Here is a 12,344-nt window from a genome sequence, read left to right as displayed (position 1 = left end):
ATACAAAATAATTTAATGCAGCTAATGAACTTCGGGATTGTGGTTGTTTAATGTATTTTTCAGGGCCCTGTTTTTAAGGGTGGTTTGTCTAAGTTAGTTAAATTGTAACCGAAAGTAATGTTCTGTGTTGCGAAAAAAAAGAGTCGAGTAAATACTTTCTACAATTAAAGTAGGATGCCGGCTTAGTGAAAGCAGCAACAATATTGGACGGAACAATGTACGGCCTTTGCCAACATGTACGGTGTACAAGTTAGCAAAGGCGCTGTGTCCATAACAAATTCGTATTCCCCGGACGAAAACATTCTAAGCATAGGTTAAACAAAATGTAAGATTTCATCAAGCTGGACACTTAAAACTATTACATATTATGTTGTACTCTCTGTGTCATTTGCTTGAGCCGCGTGTTATTGCCGATCATTTAAAATAGTAATTTACCATGTTACGAAAAATTTTAATTTATAGAATCGTTAATTGTTATACAGCACATATGTTGGTCGTCCTTTGACTATTTTTTTGCTTATTGTGCCTGAAATGGGTTAACTAGCTTCCCCACAAATAGAGTCACATCCTTTAGCCTGTGTGGACGCAGCATTTAATCGGATGGCGTGTTATAAGTTAACGCATTTATCTGCGTGACTGTAAAACATCTAGTTGTTCGTCTTCGCAAACTAAAATTTTACACTTTGTTGAAACAAAATTGCAAATACTATGTGTGGTTATTTGAAATGAAATGACTAAATGCCCAACAGCGAAGCACGTAAAACATCTTAACGAAAACCAGTGACATATATCAATAGGGAACCACTCACTAACGTAAAACCTTAAGTTATATAGCAGCCATTGTTCGCATTGCGAGATATTCAGCAAATACGTAATCCTGGTATCATACTGCGTCCAAAGTAAAAATCTCGTTTGAAACTGAAAATTGGTTACGATTAAAACCGCCGCATTAAATGCGATTGCGATGTTTTGCGAACTCTACCTAAATGTTGTGCGGTAACACACTTTAAGAAGTTCTTAAACCTATAAGTAATTATTTTAATTAAGGTAATACGTAATTTGATTTTTTTTCCTTTAAGTAGATACATTATCCCTATACCATATTGCGTCGAACGTAAGTAAATTCTCGTTTGAAACTGAAAATTGGTTACTATTAAAACCGCCGCATTAAATGCGAAATTTTGCGAACTCTACCTAAATTTGGCGCGGTAACAGAATTCAAGAAGTTTTTAAACATATAAGTCTTAAGTTGGAAGCATTAAAACTTATTTCTATTAAGGCAATTAGTATGTTATGACTTCAATTTGAACTTTAAGTTGTAAAAGCAATTGTTTAGACTTGCGTAATATTCAACCAAATAATGCCGGCACTAAACTGCGTCATGCGTGAAAAAAATCCATGAAAAACAAGATTGCTCAACGGTGACCGGTTTGCGACGGCGCTCGCTTACCTTCCTTAAAAGTTATCTCCCAGCACCCGCCGGATAATATCCATTTATTTTTTTTTTACTCACCACTCACATAAAAGAAATTAACCCCAGCAACCTCGCCCTCCAAAAAATATTTCTTAACACCCGCTGAAAAATAATTAATTAATGTTAAAAAAATTTGCTTGTCAGCCTTACTAACCAAAGATGAAAAGTAAAAAGTATTACTTAGTTTTGAGAAAGATTTGCTAAATGGCCAAATCAAGAGTTATTACATTTTTTAATTTATTTTTGTAAATCTCAAATTGAAATATCCGGGACAAATCGGTTAACCGGGCGGGACACCGGGACAAGGCCTTAAAACTGGGACTGTCCCGGCTAAACCGGGACGTATGGCAAGCCTACCTTAAGGGAGTTCTGTGGAGCTGCTCTTAAATCTGTCATAATAGACTTTAAAGTTCCGTTGATGTTTTTCCATTCCCAGTCCTGGATTCAGGGCAAAATCTTGATCTTTCCCCTTTTGAACCTGAAAGTACGTGCGCATGCAATGATATTTTATAGAAGCGGGTGTAGGGGGCAAATTTTGAGGTTTAACACACTTTGTGGAAATGCTAGCAATCTTCAAGTAGGATTTTTTGTGTATTAACTGGTTTCACCGGCATCAACATTATAAAGTAGAACTACTGCTTTGTACCCGAATGTTGAGGCCCCATCACGGAACCCTTTGTTTTTCGTAAATAGACTCAACCTTTTCGGTTTTTCTATACAGAATAAACGTGACGTCGTGTCACATCCTAGTATTGTGTGTTGGAATAATATACTCTGTGATATTTCTTTTTCGAGTTGACACTTTACTATAGTGTGATACGCCAAGTTTTGGTGCTGGTTGAGTTATATTTTAGAGCAGGACAAAAATACAACTTGTATAGGGACCATCCTCATCTACGTGAGCGTGATGAATAATGAGAACTAGGAGAACTTTGTCATCTCCAACTACAATTGTATTGGTTTCTTTAAATGACTGGACAGCCTTTTGGACAATGGGGACCTCAGTATATTCAACCACATTTGGGACTGGTTTGAGGTCATTAGGAATATCAACATTAACAGTTTTTGATCTTGTCCATAACGCATTTGCGAAAGTTGGTTTGCATGCTTGCCGCATTATGAAAGGGGATTCAAAAAGGCCGGGCGAATGAGTACACAATTCAAACTTGAAACACTTTTTGATTTTTTTTCATCTAGGTTCCTCACAGCCATTACCAAACGTTCAAACAATAGTTGTGGATTAATGTGTTTTTCATCACCCTCAAGTTTACACATAGACTTATGCCCGATAACCTTAACCTGTTTTCCAAGATGTTAACATCATTATCAGCGTACGTTCCAGTAGCAATGTTGCAAAGCTCAGCTTTCGACACAAACTGATTTCGGTTTTCGAAAAGAAATATCAATCTGTTTCCATCGAGCGTATCGCGATTTGACGTAAGTTTGACAAATCCTTATGCTGGTCGTTGCTTGCAATTTTGATACCAGGTAATACTGAAGAGTGTTATTAAATTTTGAACAAGTGGGCATTAATAAAAGCCAAGTAATTGTTTGTTGCTTACCACTTGAAAATCATTTTTCAATTTCGTATAAATTCCCGGATAAGTTTTAGGGAGTTGCCTCCGTACTTGGCGGTTCCTCAACTCATCTATATTTTTTGACAATCATTATTCAAAAATAAATAAATGGTTAGCATGGGCTAATCATAAAACAAGATCTACGTTGCTGTAGACACGTGATGTAAAACTAAAACATTATCTACAGAAGTAATCTCTTACGTGTGCCCCAGGAGACTCTTAAATGTGCCGCGGAACTTTTTAATAATAACCTCTTCGTATTCCTGTTATAACAGACACGAGGCCAAGTATGTTATACTTGCAAGCAGACCATCATTTGGTTAACTGTCAGAATCGTGATGGTCACCTATATTGACTTGTATTGTTTAAGTGGCATTTTCATGTTATTATTGCTTTTGTAGAAAGACATATATGAATTGTCTGCTGTATAATACGATTTTATTCCTTGTTGTAAATATAGAAAGACATATTTAAAGTGACCAGACGCAGTCCAGGTATCGTGACAATGGCATCACTTATTGTAGTGACATGTATTTTTACTATTAGCCTACAATACAGCTGTATCGCTGTTTTTTGTTATGTCGGCAACACGTAGAATCATCTAACCTTGTATAGCAAACGTTTAAACAGGCATGTTTAAAAATCAAAAAAAGACAAATTATGGTCAACAAACATAGGCCAGGTGAAAATAAACCAGAGAAATGTCGAAACATATACACTACACTGACAGTAGACAACAAACGAGGAAACCCACGTGTTTCATTAATAAATTATGTCGACCGGTCACAATTGAACCGACATAGATGATTTCCCGCGTGCCCACAAAAGGCAGCGGTCTAAAGGTAAAAGGCAGTGACGTCTTTCCACCAATACGTACCCATTTGAATTTTGCTCGTCGAGCTCTTCTTCAGCAAACAAAAGGGCTGAAACTGGCGCAGCGAAACGACGAACAACTGCGCGAGAACGCCGCAAATTCCGGCTGGGAAACGGCGTTAATTGCCGGTCTAAAGGCGATCACCGGCGCGCAGAGACTGCCTTGCCTGTCTTTGAGAAAAAAAGGCTAATCAGCTGGTAGCGGATGCCGCCGCGCACGAAAAAGGGCGCGATTTAATTGCGACGCCTTGAAGCGTGGTTCTGAAGGCACGCCACATCTGTCCGTGGCTTGTTCAGGTGGGAGAGAAAGCGTGTTCTGTAGCTTTGTATGTGTTATCAGAGGCTTGACGGTGTACTGGACGCTTTCTGTTAAGAATTAGTTGGTTGTTAGAAGTCGACCAAAGCACAATGGGATTTATGAACGACAGCAGAAATATGACAAGGGAACTGTTTGGACTTTCCCCAACCAGCGACAACCTTGAGAACGCCTACTTTGAAATACCGTTTCTAATTCTGGTTGCAGTCTTAGGTGAGTATCGAATGTTACTTTTTAAGAAGATTTTGTTGTTTACGCGCTTTAATCTACCGCGAATCAGCCGAGTGGCTGTCTAAACAACTTCCTCTCCAGACTGAAGCCCCTACACGTAAATCTATTTACAGGAACGGAAATTCGCACGTGTTTTGAGCTGTCCACCGCTCTCATCGGTCGACGTAGAACAGAATTAGCTGCAGAAACATTATCTTAACCGTTACGTTTCGCTTATGTCCAAATTATATGTTAATAAGCTATGCTGCTGGTGATTTTGCGTGCTGGAACTGACAATTTTTACTAAGCCATTCTAGTTTTATTTTTAACCGTTTTGCTAGCAGTGTTTTTACTCTCGTTCCAGGTACCGTTGGAAACGTTTTTGTGATAGGGGTGGGACTAAGCGATCGTCGTTTGAAAAATATTGGAGTTGCTTTTATTGTCAATTGGGCATTCGCCGACCTCTACACAACGGGCGTCGTTTTGCCAATCATAGCCGCCAACATTTTTAAGGTGAGATGTCTTGCCTGGTTTGAGTGTCGCTAAATGCCATACCTTGTTGTTGTTGGAAAAACTTACAAGGCGTGCGTAAATTTACTGCCTGAATGACAGTTCTAGGGTTTTTACGTCGTACCTTCGTTTAATAATGTCGGTGGATGTTTTTGACACTGACTTAAAGTTAACCATAACAAATCCCAGCTTTGGTAACCTCAATCACCACAATAAGAAAGCAATATTGCTTCAGCAATAACAAATAATAATTTAAAGGCCATGCTGATGGCTATATGTAAACGTGTGGCCAGTTGATGCACGTTTGTGACCCCGGGTTGTCAGTTTCCAAAGGCGCCAACCAAAAGGCCGAGAGCGTACATAACTCACAACACCCAGGGGACAACATTTACAAAACAATTTACATTTCCTAGGATTACGGAAATGTGCTGGCGGGGGCGATGCCGCTGTGTCACGTCGTGGGCTTTTTGGCCTCTTTTTGCTTCGAGGTTCCGGCGGTTTCAATCTTGTTCGTGGCCACCCAACGCTACTGGAGGGCAATTCGGGCTTCCAGCTACAAGCGGCACTTTTCTCGCTGGTAAGAAGAATGCCGATTGATCGCTTTTTGTTTACGCCAAGAAATGCGCATTTTCGAGCTAAGTTTACGGAGGGCCGCGCTTTTCTGGTGTTTAAAGCCGATAGGTGATTTCTGTTGTGACAACTTATCGCACGTTGGGCGCAATGCGAACAGTGAAAAAAACTGTCAGACGCCGATTCTTCTCTAGTCACGGAAATAAGATTGCTTTCAAGTGGCGCGCACTCCAGATCTGTGTTTTAATGAATCATCAGTTTACTACAATAGTAGTACCCATCTTTATACAGTAAAGCCTCTTATTCACAAAATATTCCAGTATGTGTTTCAAAATCGTTCAGGCCAGTTGTAAAAATAAGCCTCCGTGTTGTGAATTATATATCATCTTGAATTGAATTTATTATATAACAATATACGCCCTGCTGTGTTTGTCCTACAAAATCGATAAACGATATCGAACGACACCGGATGTAGCGGTTTGGCTCCCAGAGGCGCAGATCAGTCATGGCGCCAGAAAAACCTTAGTCCGTGACTGAAACCCGCGAATTTTCGAAATTGATAAACACCCCAGTGTTATATTGTGGTGTAGCGGCAATTTTGAGCCCGAATATGTTCTTTACAGGTTTTATTTTAAAGTAGAACTTATTGTGCTTTATCTTTAGTTACATTAATGCAGTGATTTTCAACCGATGTTCCGTAAAATATGTCAGGTGTTCAGCAAAAAATGGATTTTTCAATGTAACACATGCCAAAAATCGCTGGTTTAACAATAGTAAATGCTTAACTGTTTCATCGTGATATACAGCCCGAATGTCATTCGTTCTCATCCTAAAGCATTGTAAACTTTGTTTGATATTCCGCACAAATAATTTGCTTCATAAAGTGTTTCGTGGTTCAAAAAGTTTTAAAAACACTGCGTTAAAGTGACCGATCGACATAGTGTGCAATGTTTTTCAGGAGGACGGCCGCCATGATAGGATCCATATGGATTTACTGCTTTTTGATTGCGATTCCGTTATTAACCGGATGGCTCGGTAAGTTTTATTATTTTCTAATAATAGAGACAATATTGGGACAACAATTAATCCAACCTGTGGTTACATGCATATTACTAATGGTTGACAATATTATTAAGCATTTGATTATACTAATCCCTATATTGCTTAACAATTTCATAAAATTGTAGTACGATGATATTTTTTATTTGAGTCACCCTTTGCTTACATGATTTATGAACCTATATATGAGGTGTAATACACGAAACCCCATTGTGTGTTTTTAGTGTTGACTACATACCGCCAAAAGTAATGACAAAAAAGCAATAGCTGACGAACTTTTGCTGTTATCTGCTTACGAGTATAAAAAAGCTTAACTAAATTTAACCATTGGATAATAACAAACATGATGCCCTCTTAAACATTTTACGATTTATTCTTTGTTATTGTTTTTTTGTGGTAGACTACCTTACCCTAGTACTTTAGAATTACGCAAACTAGAATTTGAGGTGTAGCTGTTATTGCTTTATAGGTCAGTGAAAAGTTGTAAAACCTACGAAGTTTGCTTGAAAAAATTCTATACCGCGCGGTTTCGCACAAATTCTCAGTGACTTGCCTGTGATTCGCGCGTCGCATGGGTAAAAAGTCACCAGAACGACGAATTAGTAGCCTTATTGTAAACGAGCCAAGCGAAGCAGCACCTGGAGAAAAGCCCGGTGCAATAAGATCTGTCCGCGCTCTTTTGCGTGTGCCCACACTACATAGCTTAAATGCCAGCCGCGTGACATCGAATTCGGAAGCTACACGATAGCAAGTCAGATAGAATACGTGCATAGCTTGTATATGAATGGACGACCTCTTAGAAGATATACGCAAAAGCAAACTGAGTTTGAATGCATGTCGCTTTGACCGTTCTACTCATTCCCGGTTTTCAGTTCCATGACGTATACTTATAAGCTATAAGCTATAGCTGTGAATAAATTGCAGCGTGCGTGAAGGGATACTTTGTAATATTGGTATCCAAACCTAGGTCGGTCCGTTAAACTCAGTTATAACATGGGAACGTCCTTAAACCACCGCCCTTAACATTGTGACTTATTTAAATAAGTGTCAAATGCAACTGTGTAAACAAACACAGAAGCAATAAGGATTTTTATTACCGGCGTTGCCACGCATAGTTAAACCAACATTTTAAAGTTATTTTTCTTGATTTAAATTGCGGGTATTTTACGACAGTATGTGCTTAAAAGTTAAATTTCAATGGGACCGACTTAAATTTAAATACTACCCAGCACTCAAACTGGTTAATGTTGCATGGTTTGTTAAGATGGCACACATTTGCTGGTCTTCGATGAAAGCATGGTCGCCTGTATGTGGAACGATCACAAGGCCTTTGGCTACAATCTCTTTCTCGTCATATCGGCGGTTGTTTTACCTTTGGTGGTCGCCATCTATTTATTTTTCATAACGCTAAAGTAAGTTAAAGCCAAATAACTTTTTACCGTACTGATTCATAAAGATTTACAATAAAAATGATCCTTTGTTATAACCAGTATTATTTTAATTTTAAGCGTGTCCAGCATATTTACCTATCTAATAGGTTTATTCAAAATTATTTCAGGCATATGAAAAATACAAGAAGGCCAACTCGGCAACTTGCTTCGCCAAACGCAAGCGGTCTTCGGTCAGCAGGACATCGGGTAAGAATTACTTAAAAGCGCAACCCACATTGAAAGCATTTTAAATGCATACAGCATTGGCATTAAGTAAGGCCTGCTGAAAGTTAGTTTTTACCAGTAGACGGTGTTAATAGTGTTTTCCTTCAACATAATTGTCAAAGTTCGGCCATTATGGGTCTTCTTTGAGTTGTCGCATAACTTTCGTTAACAATAGAGATCTCGCCGAACTGTGCCCATGTTGTTATTACCAGGAATCGACCAAGCTAGTCGCCGGTTCGTCTATAAGTCAATATTTGTTGTCCGATCGAGGACGCTTATTCAAACAATCGATTCTATTTATCATAAACCAAACACATTGCTTTGTCGTTAATGCTCTTAACGATCCCAGAAAACGTTTAGAAAACCTTAAACGGTTGTGTACAAATGAAATTGCTTCCTCTTTATGGATAATTATCCTTTATTGCTGTGAATCGCACTTAGTTCAAGGCAATTGCATTAAAAGACGATTAAAACAACGCAGGTATGATTAGAACCGGAACGTTTTTTGCTGCAAAGTTTTTAATCTTTGAATAGCGCTAAAAACGTAATCGCCTAACTGACTGAAACACAATACAGGAGAGCTATTTACCTGGACAACAACGTGTAGCTTAAATCGCCATATAATCACTAATGTTATGCGTATCCAACAAGCCATACAAATAGCCAATAGGCACTTCCATTGGTTATACAGCCTAAAAAGTAATTTAAATGGATTAACGTATGAATCATAGAAATAATACAAAGCGCTGCTTAAAACACGACCCTTCAATAGATAATTATCTATTATTATAATCACCAATGGGTGTATGTGAACTTCAGTGAACCCCAATGTACTCTGAGGCTCCAGTGTACCGCAGGGTAGGTCAGTGTATAACTTAAGCAATTGATTTGGGCAAATTGCCACTTCCCCCAATATATGCCGCTTTCTCGTTCAGCGTGGACGCCTTTCAACCGACGTGTCTTCCTGCAACGAAGACAGTGTCGCGTCGGCGGTGAGGACGCACCACACGCGCCAGAACTCCATCAACGCGCACAAGACATTCAGGTCGAAGCGCTCAGAAGAACGGGACCGAAAGCTGCTCCACACCCTGATCGTTGCCACTGTGTTCTTTGTCCTCTTCCGCACGCCCTACCTCGCCAAGACCCTGGCCTTCGGCTCCAATGTAACGCCGTTGGTGAACCGCGCATGCTGGTGGCTGGCGCTCTGCAACAGGTGAACCTATTTTTTGGTTAAGTGTGTTAAATCGCGTATCACAAAAGACGTATTAGGTGCTGAGTAAGTTTGGAAGATTTTTAGTAAAACTACAGTAAGGGACTGTGAGCAGAAAATGTTATGCTTACTGTGACCGCTTTTTTTTTAACTTTTGGATTCGATACAGTTGGACGAGTTTCGCTGTCTGCTCATCACGCGTTTGTTAAAATAATATGCAACTCAGTTTTGTTGCAATTGTGTTGTTTGGCATTTCATGTCGAAATTCAGAAAATAATTTAGCTATAGATCTACAAAAAGACCTACTCGCTACACTTAAGGATTGTCCCTAGCTTGAGAAACTCTTGTTGAAGCATTATCTGTTCTTGTAGAATAGGCATAATTACGTGGCCAAAAACTACAACGAGTTGTCTTCTCCCAAATAACCCTCGAATAGTGCGCATTAAACACAGTAATCAACTAGACATGCCCTTTAATCAAGTTCGATGAACTCCAGCTTCCTGACATTTAGTTCACCGATCGATTTTTTTCGAGTCTCCCGACTAATTTTAACGACGACAAAGCGAGCCATAATCGATAGTATATTGACTTGATTCGACATTAATGCTTGCGCAGAGGGAAATAGTCCGTCTAATAATGCGTAATGCATGCTTTTATGTTAACCATGTGAACTCCTGCGTGTCATGTCGTACACCGCTGACCTGCCTTAGTCGTAGACTCTTTAATTTAATTTGTCGAGCCAACCGCGCAACTGGAAGTTGCCCCTCCCCGAGGAAGTAGCGTGACGCAGGCTACAAGCAATAAGCCCTATTAAATCGGTCCTTCAACGTGTCACTTACGTGTCAATGAGAGGCTCGGGGTTAAACGGTCAACATTTTGTCTCCATGCTGTCACGCCGCCGCGGTTAGTGAGGTCATCGTGTGCTGACAAAACTACGCACGTTTACAGACTGTGCTTGTTTGCGTTTAGCCAAAAAACGTATTACTGGACTTGTCGGCATTTAACAACCATTTGTTAATCAATCAATTTGTTTAATTAAAACTTTAAACACTCTAATATTTAAACTCGCTTTGAAGAAAATACAACGACTGTTTGTCTTTCGATTGTAAAGATATCTTGCATTGTTCATTGACCAGGTTTCTCTTTTATTTTGCAGCGCCGTGAACCCTATTATTTTCGGGGCAGTCAATTCGGACTTTCGTCGCGCCTACAAGAAATTGATTGGCAGAGTGTTCGACTCGCTTTGCCGCAGTTTGCCTTCCAAACAGTTCATGAACGGCGAAAAGCAAGGCGCCAGTGTGAAAAGTCATGACAGTCCGACTCATTCAGGCGTTAAGTTTGGGTGAGGCCCTTCTTGTCACTTGTAACGTTTGATTATAATGTTGACTAGAGATGGCAATAGGATCTGACGTGTACTTTGTTGTCGCGCAAGAGAACTTTGGGCAGGGCGGGCAAAAGATTTCATCATTTTTGCGTAATTTTAAGAATAATAAATTAGTTGCGTTTTTCTTTAACGTTTTTTTGCTCGGTTGTTTAAAGCGTATTTTTTAAATTAGAACACTATAAATAAGGTATGACAGTTAACGATTTACATTTCCTTACACAATGCCCCTAGTTATATTCCTTATTTTTTTATGTTTTGTTTCTAAAGCTTCTCCGGTAATAAACTCCGTAAACTCGTTGTTTTTAAAGTATGATTTTTGGCGAAAAGACATCTGATCATCTCTGATATTATCACACAATATAACCGTTACAACCCGAGCTAAACCACTAGACGGGTTGACCGCCAGTTTATATTGCCTTTGAATGGTTGCTGTCCTGGTCCCACAAACAGCTGTTTGACTAAAGGATCCATCAAGTAACTTAAATAGTACAATACGTTTGTAAAACGAATGCATTCAAAATATTTTTTGGATTTTAAAGCATAAATGATACATTTTGTTTAATTCAGATTTTCGGTACTATTTCTTATCGCAGTGCAGCCTCCTGTTTTGTATATTGTTGTGTGCAATTTTTTATTGTCATTTTTATAATTTAATAAACTGAATCCTCGCGCAAAAATACCTGATACTTGCATGTTGTTCGTTGCTTTGGGCTATCTTTTTCCATTTTTAGCTTGTTCCTCTGTTTTGTTTACTTCTGGCATTATACCACGTCATGTCTTGTTACAAAACCAACACAGTGCGGGTGCGGTCGTACTGGATTTCGAAGTGCCATTGCGCGTCACAAAAAAAAATATAATGTATGCTATATGCAGTCCTTTTAAAACAGTGGCTTTGGTGTAAAGGCCAGTACTTCTAAATCCCCCCTAAAGAAATTGGTGAATTTTTTTTATTTGCAAATCCTTTGTACAACTTTCAGATTTTATGTTTTTAGGGTAAAATATTTTTTTGTCATTATTCTTTTTTAAAAGTCCGTTGTTTGTATTGGGTCGAAACAGTTAGAACTGTTCAAAAACCATAAACAATACTTAAGCCCTGATATAGAAGTTCCATTTTCAAAAGTCTGAATCTAAAGCCTTTTTTGGTTAACGTTGGCCAGGGCTAACATAATTTTTTTATTAGGTTAAATCAAAAATTGACGGCATAAAAGTACCCCAAAGGTGTCCACGGACCCCAGTTTTATAACCCCTGCTAACTGCTATATATATTCTGAGTTAAAATTCATTTTAGGCATTTCTTGTAGCTTAATTGTGATTTATTTTTATTGATTTCAGAAAATAGGGCGTTCGAAAGGCAAACAAAATGAAAATATGCAATACAAGTATACAAAAAATACTAAAACTCACACAAGTATAAAAAATAGGTGTTTTATGCAAAGCAATGTTCCAGCATTGGCAAATAGTTCAACCCGACGACAACACTAAAACGGCCGCAAACGTTTTGCAACC

The 12,344-nt window shown here is 38.9% G+C and overlaps 1 protein-coding gene across 1 annotated transcript; it reads left to right on the top strand.

Moving 5' to 3' along the window:
* The first annotated feature begins 4,032 nt into the window (after nt 1-4,032).
* LOC146133230 (putative G-protein coupled receptor No18) lies at nt 4,033-11,565 on the top strand. Its single transcript, XM_083397411.1, has 8 exons — nt 4,033-4,453; nt 4,815-4,963; nt 5,374-5,537; nt 6,489-6,565; nt 7,854-8,001; nt 8,148-8,226; nt 9,180-9,457; nt 10,611-11,565. The coding sequence occupies exons 1-8, from the start codon at nt 4,333-4,335 to the stop codon at nt 10,798-10,800; spliced, it is 1,206 nt and encodes a 401-aa protein (XP_083253537.1). The 5' UTR covers nt 4,033-4,332; the 3' UTR covers nt 10,801-11,565.
* The last annotated feature ends 779 nt before the right edge of the window (nt 11,566-12,344 follow it).

Source organism: Ascidiella aspersa, chromosome 9 (assembly GCF_963924565.1).
Source record: "Ascidiella aspersa chromosome 9, kaAscAspe10.2, whole genome shotgun sequence".
Classification (NCBI taxonomy): domain Eukaryota; kingdom Metazoa; phylum Chordata; class Ascidiacea; order Phlebobranchia; family Ascidiidae; genus Ascidiella; species Ascidiella aspersa.
This window is presented reverse-complemented; position numbering and strand designations above follow the sequence as displayed.